This window comes from Sceloporus undulatus, chromosome 4 (genome assembly GCF_019175285.1).
Source record: "Sceloporus undulatus isolate JIND9_A2432 ecotype Alabama chromosome 4, SceUnd_v1.1, whole genome shotgun sequence".
Lineage (NCBI taxonomy): Eukaryota > Metazoa > Chordata > Lepidosauria > Squamata > Phrynosomatidae > Sceloporus > Sceloporus undulatus.
In genome coordinates this window covers 144,836,660-144,856,306 of record NC_056525.1, presented here as the reverse complement: position 1 = coordinate 144,856,306, position 19,647 = coordinate 144,836,660, and the positions used below count along the sequence as shown (strand labels likewise).

Below are 19,647 nucleotides of genomic sequence, written 5' to 3'. Positions count from 1 at the left end.
ACATCATAAAGGCAGCATGCAATTGCTAGGCAATTATCATAGAGAAGATGGCATCTATTTCTGACACAGTTTTAGCTATAAAGCCTAGGAGTGATTTATTCATGGTACACAGTAGAAACATGCAGAAAAATGTAGTAAGTACAATATTAAGGATTAATTAAATATGTACATTTCCCCATACATTCCTTCTCAGGTAGTCCCTAATTGCACCCTTCTACTGTTTCCAATTTTGTAACAAATCGGTTGTGTCTAAAAGCACTGGCTGCAATCCAAATGAGAGCACTGTACAAAACTACACAGGCATATCTGTAAGTAGCATGTGGTCCACGAGACTGAGATGACTGGAAAGTACTAGCCAATTTATACAGAATATGGATCATGAATATGTTAAGGTAGCATTTTAATTTTTCTTCAGCACAAAACAATTTATAAAATTACAAAAACACTTCTGTATAATTAGTTAGTGAAAAATAACCTAGAAATAATCTTACCTTGTACGTCCACATTCACATTTTTTGGTCATAAAAGCAGGGCATGATGGGCAAGGTCCTGGATGACAGAGACTTTAAAAATAGTATGCAATTAAATTTAAAGTTTGAAATATTTTTCATTCCTGTGTACTGTCTTGGATCCCATATTGGGAGAAAGGCTGGGTACAAATTAAATAAGCAATTAAATACATTTCAGTCCTACACAAAAATCTAGCAGTTATTGTCACACACTATTATTACTATTACTATTTTAATAGATATAACAGAACATACACACTCCAATGCTAAGAGTTTACCAGATTTTAAAAACTTTATACACAATGGAGTGAAGAAATAAAAATCTCAACCCTGTATGTACAATTTACAAAGCATAACCAGGCAAATCTGCATTTGTTCAGACTACTGGACAATTTGCCCATTTCATCTTGAGCTTTCCCACACAATATGCATTTTTCCCAGTGTGCCACCGTCATAGCCTTTCTCTCCCAAATGAAAACTGAAATTTTTAAAATGCCATATGCTGTATCACATATTTGCATTCCTCCTACCTAGCTTGTCATGCTTCACACAACAGAGAACACTGATATAGATACAATCTCTCTTGTTCTCTCATATGCATAAAAGATTGGGAGCAGGTACTGCTTTGTGTTTTATTTTACAGCACAAATCATCCTTGGCCTTCCAGCCCTCTTAAGTGCAGTTAACTTAAGTGCTATCTAATATTTTCCCACCAGTGAAAGCTCAGAAGAAAAGAGTGGAAGGATTTTGAACCAGAACAGGGACAGGATGATGGAAGGGGAGAATATCCAGCCTGTAGTTCGGCTTCTACTTTCCTCCCCGCTGTGAAAAGGGATCTGTACTATCAACAACTGCACCAATCCAAAAAGGCTTGGTTAGAGTCTCTCATGAGAAAATTCAAATCGATCTATAGACACGTGGGCCAATGATTAATGTTATAAAAATCCTAAACTGTAACAATTGAATCTAATCTACTTATTTTCCAATGGTTCAGTTCACTACAGTACTTCATTGCAATTTTAAAAAATATACTTACATATTACACAAGTGTGGACAATCTTGAGCTGACCTTTTCTTTCTACACAGCTCTCCACAACTATGTGGAATTTCATTTCTATTCCATTCAGGGTTTTTTACCCTACCTAGTGAAGGAATCCAATACATAAAATATTTATATTTCTCATCCAGAAAGAAAAAACAAAAAAACAAAGACACAGTTGTATTTAATATGCAACTACAGGTATTCAAATGTTTTTGTTCCTCTTAATTAAACAAATTTTAAATGAATTCTTTCACAGACTACAAAAGATTGAAACAGATCTCATGAAGTTGGTATGCAACATAATCAAACGTCTAGTTAACACCCTTGAATAACGGTGACAGTGACTTTATAATTATAACCACAGGTTGTCATAATACAGTATATAAAATACAAAATTCATAAAATAATTACAGATTTTCTATCAATCAGAACAAATTTTGCAACCTGTAAAAAAAATACCACTGCCTCCTACTGATTTACATCTCTGATCCAAGGAGGGTTGTCTGAAAAAGAACACTGGATATGGGTAAGAAATTTCGCCTTAAGTTTTTCCCAGTAGGCAGCTTAATAAATAACGCCATATACACTTAATTTCACCAGACTCAGAGATGTAAGATCTATGAAATAAAATATTAATCTTCCTATCCAAAACAAAACAAAACAAAACAAACAAAAACAATGGACCAATAAAATTATTCATCATTTCCTTAAGGAGGCTACAGAAGGAAATACAAAATATTGTTCTAGTTTAAATAAAATATTGTTCTAGACCACCAGAGGGAATCAACTGTTAAAAGAGAGAACCCATCCTGTTTGAAACAGTGGGATCTGTAGTCAAGGAGAGAAATATTTCATTTTATATGATATCCATATACAGTCGTCCTTTCTTATACATGGATTTTTATACAATGATTCAAGCGTCCACAGTTTGAAAATGTTCAAAAAAAAGTATAAATTTCAAATATCAAACCTTGATTTTCCATTTTTTTATAAGGGACACCATTTTGCTATGTCATTATATTTAATGGGACTTGAGCATCCACGGATTTTGTTATCCACAGGTGCTCTTGGAACCAAACCCCAGTGTATAACAATGGCCCATTGTACAAGTTATGAACCATAACCAGGCAAATCTGGTGGTAGGGAAGTCAACAGAATTTCAGCATGAGGTCCTTGTGTATGCATGGATAATTCCAACAGAATTTACCCAGGAATTTTGTGGTGAGGGCTGCAGTTGTTCTTAAGTGTGTGCATGTGTGTGCGTGCATGTGCGCGCGTGCGCACACACACACACACACACATATAGGACAAAAGGCCATCAGGAATTAGGTATACAAGCCAGCTTCACCTAATATAAGGCAAGGATAACAAGAGTTCAGGTTTCTATGGAAAACAACTCTGATTCAGCCCTCAGACAAATGCAGATATGCCATGAAGGGGAAAGCTGACAGATTTCTGCAGTGAACAGGTATTTGAATACCCCCACATGTTTGCACTGCACAACAATTGGTGCAGATATTTTCTTTGAAAATATCTCAAATACTGACAGAACCAGGCTTCCCACTTGAAATTCAAGGGGAAAAACACATTTAGAGACTGCATGGAATGTGAAGAATTCAGCTTAACTGCATCCAGGTGTGACCTCCATGAAAGTTGAGCACCAAGTACTAAATAAGTTGACGCTGTTGTTCAATGAATTTACTATCCAGTTTCCACATATGAATTGTCCTCTTCTTTCCAAAAACCAACACTTTCATTTGTTATGATTTCACTTTCATTTAGCATGTTTAATAGTTGAATACTTCTTTACAGAAAGCTTAATTTACTGAAGCCAACATTATTATCACCAGCATATAAAATATCTGTAAGCTTTACATCTAAGAATGAAAGTGGAAAATATTCCATGCTACACAGTTCTTATACAATGTTGTTGATTTAGAAATTAAGGAGAAAGGGTGTTAAAAGCTATGGTGGTCATATTCCATACTTAGTTGCTATGTTATCTGATAACAATCCATTTGTCCCAATCTAATTCTGAGGGAAACAGTGAAATGGAATACATTCTTCCCTCCGTTCTCGCGGACTTCAGACTCGCGTCCCTTCCTTAGGCGCAAGGGACAAATAGAGTGTGAATGAATGAGGCATCCCCCAAGTTGCTTGGAAGCCACACCAGCGATTACACACTGGCCAGTTTCTGGGCAACTTGAGGGCATGGCGTTCAGACACCACTCGCCCCACAGCTGGCAAAAAGCTGGCTCTAGAGACGAATGGGTGACTTTTTTCCTTCCCAAATAGGAGGGGATTTTTTCCTGTTTGGGCAGAAGCTGGCCAGATTGGGGATGCGGTGTGATTGCTGAGGCCCCAATCTGGGTCTCTCAGGGATCTATCATGCCACACCTTCGGGGCTGTCTGTTTTGCCCCTAACTTTATTATCAATAAAAACCATGATGTCTTCTCATTCCTCTTGCTACCAAAATCCAAAATCTAATTTTCCCCCCCAGGACTGCTGAATTTCATTCAAGATTGTCATATACACTAATTACACTCTTTGCTTCTAGCACTAATAATCTACACCACCCTTTTCTCTTTTTCCAGTCCACATTTACTTTGACTGTGCAGAAATCATCCAGTTTGATACCACTTTAACTGCACTGACTCAATGCTATGGAATTCTGGGAATGGTAGTTTTGTGAGACATCTGGCCTTCTCTGTTAAAGAGTTCTTGTGCTACAACAAATTACAGTTCCCAGAATTCCACAGGAACCAGGGCAGTTACAGTGGTGTCAAACTGGATTATTTCTGCAGTGCAGATGCAGCCTATATATACTTCAATTTTAAGATACAGTTCCACTTTCTGTGATTATAATATGTTTAGCCTACCTCTTCTCCCCCCTTACCTCACCTACCACTGAATACCTCAACACACCTCAGCTATTAAATAACCAGATACAGCCAGCTACATTGATAATGATTAGTATCCTATTATAACTTTGGAACATATGTCATTCAATCTACATTTGCTTCCGAAGATGTAGCTGTTTCCATAGTGATAGCAAACTGTACAGCAGTAGATGTGATGGCAGATCCATGTCACATAACGTAGGCACATTTCATCAAAATCTATATCAAGACAACCTAATAAATAATGAATGTCTGTCTATAGGAAATGCCTCTGTGTGCACATGTCCACAAATATACAGTTGGGTTACATGTTTGCATCATCTTTGTTATTATTATTACCAAGACAGCCACTGTATGCATTCCACTGCTCATGTGGTTTTAGCTGAAAACAGTAAACAGTAAAACAAACAAGAAGATCAGCCATATTAATAAAAATATTATGTATTGGCTTGTTAAGTTAAGGAAACCAAGCTTGTACAGGAAGAATTGGGAGATCTTCCTAATTAATGTGGGATGGGATACAGACGGGGTGCTGTATGCCACAATATTCACTAATTAGTCAGAGAGCCATACAATTTGAAGCAATTACAGACCCAAGAAGTGTGAAGGTCTGGGAAAAATATGGGAGGGGAAAATTATCTTCCTTTTCCCCTGAATGATAAATTTTCTGTTTTTCTGGTGGAACTGTGGGGAACATAGAAAAAAATTAAAATACATTTCTCTGTTAGCATACGTGGAATGATTTTATGACCAAGTTTTACTCATTCAAAATGCCAGGAGCTGCACAGTATGTTTTGCAAGATAGGAAACAATAATTCCTGTGCATGCTGTAGACAACTACTCTACCCAAGATGCTTTTCTGCACTTAGTAGATACAGTACTGTAGCCTTTGTAAGATGAGCATATGGGAGCCTTCGTTATTTATATAAAGAGTTCAATACTTTCACTGTTTCGTTAAACCTAATACTGAGTTTAAAAACTTGCTAGCCTGGTCCTTTAGACTGCGTTGAGACTGTCCAAATATCCAAATAACACAAATAATGTATTACCATTTTTGTGTTTTCAGTTGTCACTTTTTTCCTGCTTCTCAGGGTACAAGAACAGATAATACAGTATGTGTTTCCAAATGTCATAAATATTCTGAACAGTATAATTTTATATGCTAGGATATGAATTATACAATGCTAAAATAAAAGTGGATTTCATATGAAAATATAAATTTCATGTTTCCACAAAATTTCCATTCCCCTCTCCCTCGAACGGGGAAAACATTTACCCCATGGCTTCAACATTTTTGGAATGTCTACCTATGGGCTGTACAGACTGTGTTTTTAAAGAAGGTGTGAAATTTCCTAGGCTGCAAAAGCAAGGAGGGAACATTAAAAATTTCTTTTGTAAATCGGTTTAATGTTTTCCAAGTCTAAATGCCTAAAATGAACAGGTCTGTTTTCAGAAACATCCAACACAATTTCAATTATTATTTTAAAGATGTCATGTGAAAGAGTATTTTCTTGTAAAACCATGAAGCTGACATTTGCTCAAACTAAAATTAAGGTGAAAATAAGAAGACAGGAACAAATAAATGGAGCAAATAGTGATGAGTCCTGATAAACAAAAAGTACAGACTTTACAACTACTCATTTACAAATGCAAAGGAAGGCTCATAAAGCTACGCAGGAAAAATGCAATTTTCTTAAACTAGCATATACCAAAAGGATCAAGATTGTCAAAACATGTTACAAGTTCATCAGGTAATAGCAGATTATTCTACATGTGAAAGGCACTCACCACAAAAACAGGTATAAATATTAGGAACTTGGGCTGAAACGTTTTGACAAGCAGGACATCGCCAACCACTGTTGCCATCTGCAAAAAATAAATTTAAAAAATTACAAATGTGTTATTTCAGGGTATATATTATCACCTGAAATACCACAATCCTTGAAACAACTTAGTTTATAAAGTTTCATATACTACACTGACAGCTAACAACAAGGCCTAAATACCCTAAAGGCATCAGATCCAGTCTGATCTTGAAAGCTAAGCTGGATCAGCTCTGGTTAATACTTGGACAGGAGATCAGATAATGTAGCTATATTTCAGAGGAAGGAATTAAATCATCTCTGAGTACTCCTGGCCTAAGAAAAACCTATGAAATTCATGGGGTCAATATAAGTCAACAGGTGATTTGAAGGCACACGCATACTAACACATTTGTTCTGCTTAAAATTACCTGAGACATTCATAAAAGACAATTTATATAATTTGGAAGATAACATACTGTAAGATTACAACACTGTTTTTTAACTCAATAACTGAGAAGGAAATACTAACCTTCAGTCTGTGCTGCTGGAGATCTTGCCCACTTCTTTATGCAGCTCAAATGAAATACATGATAGCAATTCTGACAGCTCCACACTGGAGCTACCACACGGATCACCTCACAACATACCATACATTCATATTTTTCTGAGGTAAGCTGCTCTATCAGAGACCCTATAAGAAAGAGAGATTTCAATATTTATCCTAAAATATTCACACAATAACATGTTTGATCAGTAAACGCAAGTCTTGTGCACATTAAAGGCAAACAAATCTATTTAATACTGTTCACTACTATTATTAATTAATGTATAGCATCTCTGTTTTCAAGACATGCTGTTTCATCTTTTGTATAACCATCTCCCTCATCACCAGACCCATATATATATTTAGTATCACGACATCTTTAATAATTCACTCCATCCACCTGAGGAACAGGATCCTTATTTGTTGTTTTAACGTTAACAGATCCTTACAACATTGGCCAGTTGGGATGTATACAACTACCTGCTGACAAAGCCCTAAGGAATTCATTCACTATGCATCAGAGAGAACTAACCTGTCATGATTCAGCTAGCTATTGCCTGTAGTTACAGTCCAATCCTTCTAATGTTTCTTTTCAATTCTGGACTTCTATTTACCTATCAGAAAGCAATCAGTACTGTGCTACTCACACATAACATGATATTTCAAAAATACTGGCTATAAGGGTATCTGTTATATAAAATATATACACTTTTTCATAACTGCAGCAGGTGTCCAGATTTTCTGTAGGTATTCTTTCAGATATGCAGTGCAACTGAAATTGCCATCAAAGAGCAGGCAGTGTTAGAACATCAGTCTGCTCAGCAGTACAACAAGGATGAGGGATTTCACACAGCAGTGGTGCTGCCATTTCAATATTAGGGCAGTGCTTTCCCAAGCATGGCATTGGTAGAATGGCACTGTATTCCATGAAGGTTTTTTGTTTGTTTTTTAATTAATGCAAACAGCTTATTGTCCCATGACTGGTGGTTTTCAAATATCCACAGTTTAAAGAACACTATTCTGGTTGTAAAATATTCTAAAGCAATTGAATTTGCAACTCAGTAGTAATAGAATCTTGCAAGCCTGCCAATTCAGGACATGATCCAACAAAGCACAGAGAAGGCCAGCTCCATGGCATACACACAAATGCTTCAAAGCAGGCTGACATTTCCAGAAGATCTGTCATGGTGGGAAAGTTGGTCATCCAAAGAAGCTTCTTAACCATTATCTGTCTTTCACTGAGAGTTCCTGATAAGCTTCCAAAGAATCAAAGTTTTCCCCAGGGCATTTTGACTATCACCATTATACTATCTGGGCTCACTATTTATCATATTCAATTGAGAAATAAGAAAAACAAAACCTTATTACTGAGTAGCTCATGTTTCTGCTTGTCTATGGGTGCACATTATAACACTGCAGTCATAAGTCATATGTCGTAACTAAATAGTTTGCTCAACTGTTACCTTTTCCACCCACCTACCCATCCATCTTGTGTTCTGCATAATAAAACAAAAATATGAAACACGCTTCTGGGTGCTAAGGCCTTCAACCCAAATTTGAACACCTCTACTGGGAAATTTACCTGTATGAGTTTCCTTGCTCTTTGGTGCATCATTTTGTTTTTTCCAGCGCCTATTTTTATATCCCTCGTGAAGGAGAGGCTTTCTCCCATCACATGTAGATGCTTCACACATTGTTTGTGTCTGTGCCACAGTCACAGAATTTGAACCTCTTTCACGTAGCACAGTTTCTTTCCTCTTATCACTGCTGCGTTCTTTGGGAGGATGGGGAAGGGAGGCATTCTTAACATGTTTCATGTTTTTACTCCTGGACATATCTTGCCTTTTGCCAGTTTCCTTATTCCACACAGGGTCCCTAAAATATCTGTTTCCAAAAGGATACTTTCTCCGTGCAATGCTATTGTCAGAAAAGCCATCAGACACTGCTTTTCCAAAAGATGTTTCAGAAGAGTCCGACTGAATCAGATCTACTGCTGGTGTGTTATCAAAGGCCTTGTCCTTCCATTTAGGGGGTATTCTTTTCTCCCTTTCAGGTGGATGTTTCTCCTTTTCTTTCAACCCTCTTCCACGTGAATGCGTCAAATATGTCTTCTTTGGCTTTGCTCCTCTGCTATCTGCATTAGCACTTTCTTTCTCGCTATCTGAAGAGTTGTCACTGTAGTCTCGAGGATTCATCCTCCGCCCTGGAACCAATCTGGCATCTGAACCCACAGGTTCTTCTGACATCCCTGCAGCTGCATGCTTTACCTGATTTTTGCCATGTGTTCTCTCATTCCTTGACCTCTGCCACCGCTGACTATGTAGACTGCGGCCCTTAGTTTTACCCATACTGCTGAACAGTGGAGAATCTGACTGACCTCTACGCTGGTTCTCTGGACTGTAAAAACTCCGACGATCCGCAGAAGGAGTTTCATATTTACTGTGCCTAGGTTGAATAGGAGGCCGTATGTTTCTGCTTGAATCCTGGTCCAGTTCCAAGGTAGACTGTCTGCTCCAATTGAGACCAAAAGTTTTCCTTTCCCTTGGAATGAAGTCAGTTGCATCTGGATTTAACACCCCTAGGAAAAAAGAGAAAAATACAGACAGAACAGTTGGGGCCAGTAATGTCAAAACAGTATTTGGTATGTGATTCTAGGTTTTGGAGGAAAAACTGTCAGGAGACAGTGCACAGCAACAAGCTGGCATGATTTTTAGTGCAAGACACAATTATGTTGACTGATCTCCTTGGAAAAAAGATTAAAAGCACAGTATGAGCATTACCACAGCCAGCTGGTATAAAGTAAAACACAGCATTACCGTATATTCAAAGACTGCAAACACTAAGGTGCTATGTCCCCCCTGCAGGATAGCATGTCAACACACAATTAGAAGTATATTTCCTAAGCATATCAGTCATACTTTATACAAATAACTCTTGAATAGCATGTATTGTTTAATTTGTTCATTAGGCAGGATCCCACTGCCATACACTTAATACATATCTTGCTGTTCATATCTTAATTAGGTAATTGTTTTTCCCGTAACAAACAAATTAACAGTTCTCACACGTACTCTACCCGGAAAACAAGGTTCTGCATTTAAAACGACACTTTAAAAGAGATGAATCCTTTTTTTTTTAAAAGGCCGCCTATCTGAAGTGATTTTATCACTGCTGAAAAAATAAGAGACAAGAGATGATGTTTTAAGGTCTCTCCCAGGAGCTTTCTGCACAATGCCACCTCTGACAGAAGGACTGAAACCTGGGAGATAAATGCGGTGTCTCCTTACTGCATTGCCTAGTATGGATAAGGACCAGTTGTTTTAGGGTATCCCAGGACAATGTGGCCAAAGGAGGACTAAATGGAGGGCACAACCAAACCAAAAACCTCTAGACACTCAAATACAAGCTAAAAATACAAACTGAAATATAAATTCCTCCTGCTCCAAATGGAGGACATTTGGGAATTCCTCTTGGGCAGAAGGCTGAAATGGAGGACATGTCCTGCCAAAGGAGGAGGGCCTCTGGTTCCCTTTAGTCCTACTCAAAATGGAGGACATTTGGGAATCCCTCCTAGACAGAAGATTGGCACATAAGATGGGGTCCTGGAAAAGGAGGACGCCTAGTCACCTTGTCCTAGGATATTGGGACCATTTTTAAAGGGGGTTAAATCTGGCTTCTTCTCCGTTTACATTAAAAAAAAAAACCTGGAGGAAGGGAGGGAGATCCATGAGGCCCCTTTTGACCTCTTTTGGCGCCAGGGATCTGTTGATGCAAAGAGGCACTGCAGCACAGCCCTGGAAGGAAAAGAAGGGAGGGCGGGAGGAAAGGAGAAAGGAAGGAAGGAAGGAAGGAAGGAAGGAAGAGAGGAAGGAAAGAAAGGGAGGGAGGGAGGAAGTAAGGAAGGAAGGAGAGGGAGGGAAGGAAGGAAGGAAAGAGAGGAAGGAAGGAAGGAAGGAAGGAAGGAAGGAAGGAAGGAAGGAAAGAGAGGAAGGAAGGAATGGAGGGAGGAAATGAAGGGGGGAGGAAAGGAGGGAGGGGGAGGGAGGGAGGGAAGGAAGGAAGAATGGAAGGAAGTAAAGAGAGGAAGGAAGGGAGGGAAGAAAGAGGGAGGGAAGGAGGAAGGAAGGAAGGGAGGAAAGGGAGGGAGGGGGGAGGAAAGGGAGGGAGGAAGGAAAGAGAGGAAGGAAGGAAGGAAGGAAGGAAGGAAGGAAGGAGAGGGAGAGGAGGAAGGGAGGGAGAAAGGAAGGAAGGAGGGAAGAAAGGAAGGAAGGAAGGAGGGAAAGGGAGGAAGGTAGGAAGGAAGGAGAGATAAGGAGAGAGGAAGGAAGGAAAGAGAGGGAGAAAGTAAGGAAAAGAGGGAGGGAGGGAGGGAGGGAGGGAGGGAGGGAGGAAAAGTCTCCCCCCCCCATACCCACAACCCCCAAACCAAGCCCCCTGTGGAAATATTTCCCAAAGCAGATGCACTCCGAGGGGGGGGGGCTGTCTTCCACTTTTTCATACTGATAAATGCTGTCTAATGGCCCCACTTTGGCGCCGCCTCTGCCCCTGCCTTGAGCACAGAAGTGGGACGAGTGGAGGAGAAGAGCCTGTGCTTGCTGTCCTTGTCGCCGTGGGGGCCCCTCCGTCCCCGGGGCTGCCTACCTGAGTTGGGCAGCGCTGCCTCCGCCATCTCCCGCCGAGCCAGAGCCCCAGCCAGCCCCAGGAGCTCCGCCGCCGCCGGGGCCCAGCAGCCAGGCACGCAGGCGCCGCGCTCGTAGGCCCGCCCAGCCCCGGCTACGACGACGACGACGACACCCGGCCGCCCGCCCGCCTAGGCCGCCCACAGCGCCCCCTTCCCTTCCCTTCCCTTCCCCGGCTGCAGGGCTCCTGGCTGGAAACAGAGGCCTCCCCAGAGGAGGAGAAGGGACTCGGCTTCTCTGCCCAGGAGGAATCCCCAAGTGGCCTCCATTTTGAGCAGGACTAAGGGTGACCAGGGGTCCTCCTCCTGCTTTTTCAGGACATGTCCTCCCTTTCAGGCTTCTGCCCAGGAAGGATTCCCTAATGTCCTCCATTCTGAGCAGAGGGTGACCAAAGGCTCCCCTCCTTTGTCAGTATCTGTCCTCCTTTTCAGTCTTTTGTCTGGGAGGAATCCCCAAACGTCCTCCATTTTGAGCAGGACTAAGGGCAGCTAGAGGTCCCCCCAACTTTTTCAGGGCATGTCCTCCATTTCAGCATTCAGCTGAAGGAAGAATTCCAAAATGCCTTCCATTTTGAGCAGGACTAAGAAGCAGGAATTTATATTTCAGTTAGTGTTTTTAGCTTGTGTTTGGTCATGTCCTCCATTTTTTCTTGGGTGTCCGGCATTTTGGGATGCCTTGTCCTCCTTTGCAGTTGGGGCATGTGGTCACCCTATGAAGAAACAAGTGTCTGGCTTGGCTGGCTGACAACATTTCCCATCCCAAATGGAGAAGATCTGGTCATCTTCCCTGTTGTTGTTGTTGTTGTTGTTGTGGGTATTATAAGCTGACTTGAATCTCATTTTGGGAGAAAGGCAGGCTCTAAAACCCATAAATAAATAACATAAACAGTAAGCCCTGCCTTTGCACTTTCTTATTTTCTTATTGTTCCAAGCATATGATGTTTTCTGCTAGCATTACGGTGTCATTAGCATATGGCCTCATCTGTCATTTGCCTAGAGAAGCCCAAATCACTCTCATAGATCCCTGTCCTTGTGTAACAGTTTGTAGTTGTGTGCCTTCAAGTCACTTGTGAGTCGTGACTTGGCAACCCTAAGAGGCCTAAATACCATAAAGACACTAGATTCTGTCTGGTCTTGGAAGATAAGCAGGGTCAGCCCCTGGTTTGTATTTGGATGGGAGACCTCCAACAAATACCAGGTGCTGTAAGCTATATTTCAGAGGATGGGCCTGAAAAAACCACCTCTAAGTATTCGCTGCCCATGGCCACCCCATGAAATACATGGGCTGGCAGAGGCAACTTGAACACATACACATAAGGTGAACCTATCACAGGGTTTTCTTGGCAGAAATTGTTTGGATGGGATGGTGGTGCCCTAGCTGTCCTCTGAGGATGAGAGTGTGTGATTTGCCCTAGTCGCCCTATTGGTTTCGGTCAAGTGGAGATTTGAACCCTCGTCTCCAATGTCCAATATTCAAACCACACTGACATTCAATAGCAAATCTTTTAAAATAACAGGAAAAGGTAATTTCAGTGTCTTGTTGCCATCCAGAGTGCTTAGTGCCTTACCTTGTCTTATTTTTTGAAGTTAATGTGGAGGTTAAAAAAAACTTGTTTTCATTTTCAGCCTCTCCCCCCCTTTAGCAGTTTTGTCTTGGAACGATACATGGCTGTTGTGTGCTTTCAGGTCATTAAAGATTTATGACAACCATATAATCTGGGGTTTTTTTTTTTGGCAGGATTTGTTCAGAGTTTTCTTTTGCCTTGCTCTGAGGATGAGCAAATATGACTTGCCTAAGATCAGCCAGTGGTTTTCTATGGCTGACTGGGGATTCAAAACCTGGTCTCCAAAGTCTTAGTCCAACACTCAAGCCACTTCACCATGCTGACTCTACTAACAAGATAAATAGACACTGTCCGTTTCTTGCAGTTGTTGTTACGTGCCTTCAACTGTACAAAACCCTAAAATACAAAGCTTACAAAAGTTATCTAGTATGAAAATGGCTTGGCATCTACTTTTGACCGCCACCGTGCTTCAGACAGCAAGTTGTCTTGAGACAGCCCTTATCCTTTGAAAATATGTCTACTCTAAGTACCAAGAGCTTAATTTGAGACTGATCTAAATGAAAATGGAACCTACTTTCTAATACCAACGTTCTGTGGGCCTATTCCTAAAATTTGAACAGAAGTCTTATACCAGCACCATCCATATGACAAGAATGAATTCAACAAGTAAAGTATCTTCCACCATGAGGATGATAGATCATGTTTCACCTGTTGAATATTTCATCTCTCTTCAGCAGTTTGTGGCACCAAAGAGCCTTAAAAGAATTGGTGGCAACCCTAGATGCTCAACAACCTTGAATATGAATAGTTGGACTAGGAATGGGATTTATGCAACTCTCCAGATGTTGAACAGCAACTTACAACTGGCTATTTTGATCAGGGCTGATGGGAGTTTCAGTCCAGCAACATCTGAAGGGCCATATGATTTTCAAACCTGAGTTAGATTCTATTGGATCTGAGTTTGACGATGTAAAACTAATTATTCATATCTCCCATCTTTAAAAAAACAACTCTGAATTGAGAAAATTAGCATATTTAGCAGAGCAGAAATATTTTTGGTTCTCCCTGTGAAGTTTTCTAGGTGAGGTAGCAATCCATCATGCAATATTTTTGTACACATTCTGAATATGTCGAATCCCAACACCACACAGCTGGAATTAGGAGACAGGACTGCATGGTTGAAATATACATTCCAAGAAGTTCAAAAGCCAGACTCCCTTTTTCCCCTCTGCATCTTATTTAAAAGTACACAATTTTAAACACACACACACACACATATATATATGTTCTGTACATTCTGGTAAAACAATCTGTTTTATACCACTAGCAAATACCCAAACAAATATAAAACCCATCACATCTAGCCCATGCCACTTCCATAAATTGTTTCTAATTTGATAATTCATGATGATGATAATGTCAACAACAATAGCAGAAATTAATCAGATCTATAGGTTAAATCTGGACCCTCACACACATATATAAACATATATTTAATACTCCAGTTCTCATATTGCATTAACAATCAAATGTTAAAATAAAAGTACATATTTCTAAAATTGTAGTGTCGTGTATCCAACATATTATTGTCACTCACATAAAATCATTTGTTTTGAGTGAAAAATTTGTGCTCCCTCAAATAATAAGCTCTGGGTATGAATAACAACATTTCAGGACAGGAGATGGGGATGCATCCAACTAAGACAACTTCCATATTCTGTCTACACAATTAGGAACAGATTGCAGCAAGATGGCATTAACAGTTTTCCTCACAGATTTTCTCCTTTAATAATTGTATCAGGGTGTCAATATATTTTCACATTAAAAAAAAGAAAGAACGAGTGCGAACAAATTTAGATGTAATCCAGATGAGGTGAAAGTTATGACAATGAAGCAATACATATTGTTTCAAGAAGTGGATGTATGAATTTTTGAAAGGGTTGCATTCACACAGAAAGCAATGTTCCACAGGTTGGGAATACTCCTGTAATTAATAATTCTGAAGGTCTGAGTTACAGCTGTGATTAAAAATGCCTGCGTTGAAAATAGAAATAGTCATTCGTGTTCTGATAACTTTCTACATAATCGGATATATGTTGTTGAGAAACACAGCGTAGTGTAAGTGGTTTGAGTGTTGGACTACAACTTTAGAGACCAGGGTTCGAATCCCTGCTCAACCATGGAAATCCATTGGTGACCTTGGGCAAGTCACACTCTCTCAGCCTCAGAGGAATGCAAAGGCAAACCTCCCCCAAGTTTTGCCAAGAAAAAAAAGTGGCAGGCCCCATGTCAAGTCATTTCTGACCTAATCATGAGGGTCTTTGGGCAAGATTTTCTTCTGAAGGGTTTTGCCTTTGCCTTTCTTTGAGAGTGAGAGAGGGTGTTTTGCCCAAGGTGGGTTTCCATGGTTAAGCAGGGATTCGAATTCTGGTTTCCAAAATCATAGTCTAACACGTAAACCACTGGCTTATCAAGCGTTTGTCATTGACTATATACAGCAATCAGTTTGTATGCATAGCAAAAAAGATGGCAAATATTTGCATGAAATTTGCATTTGCATTATAATATGTGTAGATGCATATTTAGTAATTATTTCTGTTATTTAAATAGTAATATACTACTTCTCATAATCATAATGGGGAAGACTGGCCAGTCGACCTGTGTACCCGCTCAGTTTGCTGTTCAGTTGCTAAAGTAGCTGCAAATGTGCAACTGTCAGGTTCCTGACTCCTATCTTTTCTAAAGGTTATTTAAGGAACAAAGCTTGCAGATAATTATCACATCCACCATTCTTTTCCTAGGTTTTGGCTTTCCAAACCTCCTTTTGGTTGAGACATTGGAAAAGAGAGTCAGAAAGGTCAAATTCCTTAAGGACATTGGAAGACTATTTAAAGCCACTATAATAGAAGCTCAGCTAAAATGTATACCACAGATAGGAAATGTACAAACAACCATAGGATGCCAGAGAAGTTAATGATCTCAGTAAGGGAAACTATAAAAGGAAAGGGAAAGGTGTGGGGAGGGGGGGAGGCTTCTGTTGCACAGAGTCTGAGCTTTGCAACTTGGGAGTTTTTGAAGAATGAATCTATCCAGACACTGTTCCACAGATAAAAGCTGATCTATGTTTTATTAGGTAATTAAACAAATATTGACAACTAGCTGAGGTTGAGATGAGCTGGTGATGGCTGGTCATGGTCTCAGGGCACAGTGAAGGTGACATGGTAAGTCAATCTGATTTGTCTGGTTGATAGATTCTTTCCATGCTCTTTAATTTCTGTCTGATTAAATTCCATTAAAAAGTAGAAGTTTCTCCAAATTAGCAGGGTAAAAGGGAAAACAAACTGTGACCCCCAAAAAGGGTGGCTGACATGTTTTTTTTTTTTTAATAATAAAAAGTAACTTTTGGGAGACATGCAAACTATACTGAAGCTAAATTATTTAGACGAGTCTCAATGTGGAAGATCTTTAACAAATACCCATGCTTGAATCACATGGGGGTGGGTTTAAGATCTGAGGAATGAAGTCATTTAGAGGCAATATGAGCTAAAGTTTAAGAGATAATTAAAAATTAGATATTAACAGGATGTAAACAAGAAAATGACCAGTCTAGACCTGTGGCATCACTGAGGGGAAGTGGAGGTGGCCCGCAGCAGGTGACATCCCAGAAGAGGGGTGACACCTGGTTGGGCCCTCCTTCTGGCTTCATTGTGGTGGTGAAGGAGAGGCCTGAGGGTGCCCTTTTGGCTGTCACCCTCCTCAGCAGCTCCCCTGCATCTGGTGGGGACACCACTGGTGTAGACCATTAGTTTCTTTCTACCCTTTAGATCTCTGAGCCTGTTCCTCCTCCTTTCTTTCCCCTCACACCCACCTGATAGTCTTTTTCTTTCTCATTCGACATTCTGTGTCATTACGTTGTTGTGAGCAGGTTCCACCCCACCAAAAGTTGTTTGTACTGTACCTGCAAACCTCAAGTTCACCCCAAGTCTGTTGATAGTATTCTGTCTGTTGAGCAGGTGGTACAGTTTTGGCTGTGGCTCCAGAAACACGGAATCAATATCCACATGTAGTTTTAAAAGATGCTTTTTCAAAATTAATCTTGTTCAATATAGGTTCCCACTAAGGTCTCAGATGTTCTTGGATAGAAAAATCTTGTTTTAAATGACAGGCTGTGGCTATATATAATCTTAGTGTGTTACATTTTATGATGAAATATTTGAATTATATACCAGGAACATTTTTTTCTCCCATCTGGGAAGAGTGTATTAGATTAAAAACATGATAGATGCATTAAGAAATTGGAGTGTGATTAAATAAATTGGACTAAAATCCATTACAATGTGATTGAGTTATATAGGTGATAGGGACACAAGATGCTTCTGTAAGAAATTAATCTTTAATTTTGTGATAGAAGCACACCTGGAAATTGCACCTACATGGAAATGTGTTTAATCTCTGAAAGAAGGTACTAGATGAATAAAATAAGGAATGAGGTTGATCTGAACATCGTGGATAAGTTAACATGGCAATATCAAGCTGAGGAGGCACAGAAAGTAGATGACTTAATGGAAATCTGGTAGCTGCTGAAAACTTACCTGGACGCTGCTTAGTTTTGATAATGAATGTCTCTGATATGGACCTATAGTACTGATTAAAGGCTTGCTGAGTTTAACTACCAAAGCCTGAATTTCTGAACTTGGTTTACTTCTGGACTTGACATGGATTCACATTACCAAAATAAAAATAAAAAAATACAGGGAAAGAGATTTCAAAATTAAAAAGAACTTGTTTACGATAAGAGCTGTTCAACAGTAGAATAGACTGTTTGGATGGGTGATGGACTCAACTTCTTTGGAAGTCTTCCAACAGAGGCTGGATGACTATCTCCAAGGAGCACTTTAGTTTTGTATTCCTTCTTGGTAGGGGGTTGGACTTCACTAGATGGATCTTGCAGTCCTTTCTAGCATTATGATTCATTGAGGTACTCTGAACAGGATCTCTGAATAAGATGACCAGATAGCTTACATAGGAACAAGTGGTCCATCAAGTGGTCCATCAAGTACTCTGTCCTCAGGCTGCTGGGATCTTTAAAGACCAATACTGGGAATTGTAATTACAAAAAAATTGATAGATCATGAAGGTTTTTAAGCAGTAGCAATATGCTGTGTGAGAGCCAACATGGCGTAATGGTTTGAGCATTGAACTATGGAGACCAGGGTTTGGATCCTCGCTCAGGAATGGAAACCTTGGGCAAGTCACACTATCTCAGCCTCAGGGGATGGCAAAGGCAAATGCCCTCTGAACAAATCTTGTCAAGAACCTCCCGTGATAGGGTCACTATAAGTGTGAAATAACTTGAAGGCATACGACAACAAATGATGTGCATTTCATGCACCAATTAGTCTCATTCTGATGCCTGTTGGGCCAACTAAAATTTTTTAATCTTCAAAGGAGGCCTCATGTACAAAAACGTTGCAATAATGAAACATGGCTGTTATTAGAACCTGTATATCTGTGGCCAGATCTTGTTTTACCATAGATTCATAGAGCTGGGAGAGACCACAAGGGGCATCCAGTCCAACCCTCTTGTATTTTATAGCTGCCACTATGGCAAAGTGTAGCTGTAATACTAGATTTGACCCCAGAGAATGGTTACATGAGACCAGCCACATAATGGAAGGAACACTGGAAAATATAAACATATTCTAAGGCAAGGATGGAGAACTCTCCAAATGTTGCTCGATTGACTGCCTACTCTCTCTCTACTGGCTGTGCTGACTAAGAATACTGGAAGTTACAGTCCAGCAATATCTGGAGAACCATACAGTCCCCATCCTTGCCATAAGGAATACTGAAACGAATCACTCTTAACTCACCATGTATTTTTCTGTGAAGTTTATATTTCTGCCACTGTCAACCATTTTAGAACTGGGCTCATAAACATGGCTTTGTACAGTATTTTAGGAGCATGGTGAGAATCAAACTTCATTCCATACAGGCGGTTTCAAACAATAGGTAGCATTTCCATGATCTTGAATGTGCTCTTAAACACCAAAAGTAGTAGCAGCAGTAATGAGGCATCTTCAGATCAAGACTCATTTCTTTCTTCCACCAAGCCCTTTCACTTTTGATTCTTTTAGAAATGATTTGCCTACCAACGTCAGTGCTTTAACCTTCCTTTGGCTGTTTATAATTTTCTTAAAATTATATTATGTTGTTACACTGAATTCCAAGGAAGTAAAGAGATTTGTGTTTGGTAGCTGCAGCTATGCTTGTTTCAAATGCTTCCAGTCCATTCATGGGGTCATAGACTTTGGTCGTAACCCCAAGCATATATACATATAAAGTAAACCAGCTCAGGGAAATTAAAATATTACCATTCCCTTATTTACATCTTCACCTTTCTCAGGTGCCCATCTGTATTAATCTTCACTTTCAGGTCTGCTCATTTCCCTATGCAATTATAATACAGTACCATGTTTATCCTTTCAAATATAGTGTCAGAAAACGGCTCTCTCAAATGTATAAATTATCTTTGGGGTGAAGGAAGCTTCTTTTTCAATTTCAATAGACCTACTGGTCCAGATCCACTGTTAATTCCAACAA

General features: G+C 39.8%; 1 protein-coding gene across 2 annotated transcripts in view; it reads right to left on the bottom strand.

Moving 5' to 3' along the window:
- The window catches only part of NFX1 (nuclear transcription factor, X-box binding 1), a 46,859-nt gene extending 35,291 nt beyond the window's left edge, over positions 1 to 11,568 (bottom strand). For both annotated transcript variants that reach the window (XM_042461779.1, XM_042461778.1), the window contains exons 1-6: positions 11,443 to 11,568; positions 8,384 to 9,379; positions 6,787 to 6,948; positions 6,241 to 6,318; positions 1,546 to 1,651; positions 492 to 563 (exon numbers count right to left, since the gene is read on the bottom strand). In XM_042461779.1, the coding sequence (XP_042317713.1) occupies positions 492 to 563; positions 1,546 to 1,651; positions 6,241 to 6,318; positions 6,787 to 6,948; positions 8,384 to 9,379; positions 11,443 to 11,470 (1,442 nt within the window). In that variant the 5' untranslated portion in view covers positions 11,471 to 11,568. The remainder of the gene's footprint in view (positions 1 to 491; positions 564 to 1,545; positions 1,652 to 6,240; positions 6,319 to 6,786; positions 6,949 to 8,383; positions 9,380 to 11,442) is intronic.
- Positions 11,569 to 19,647: the final 8,079 nt, after the last annotated feature.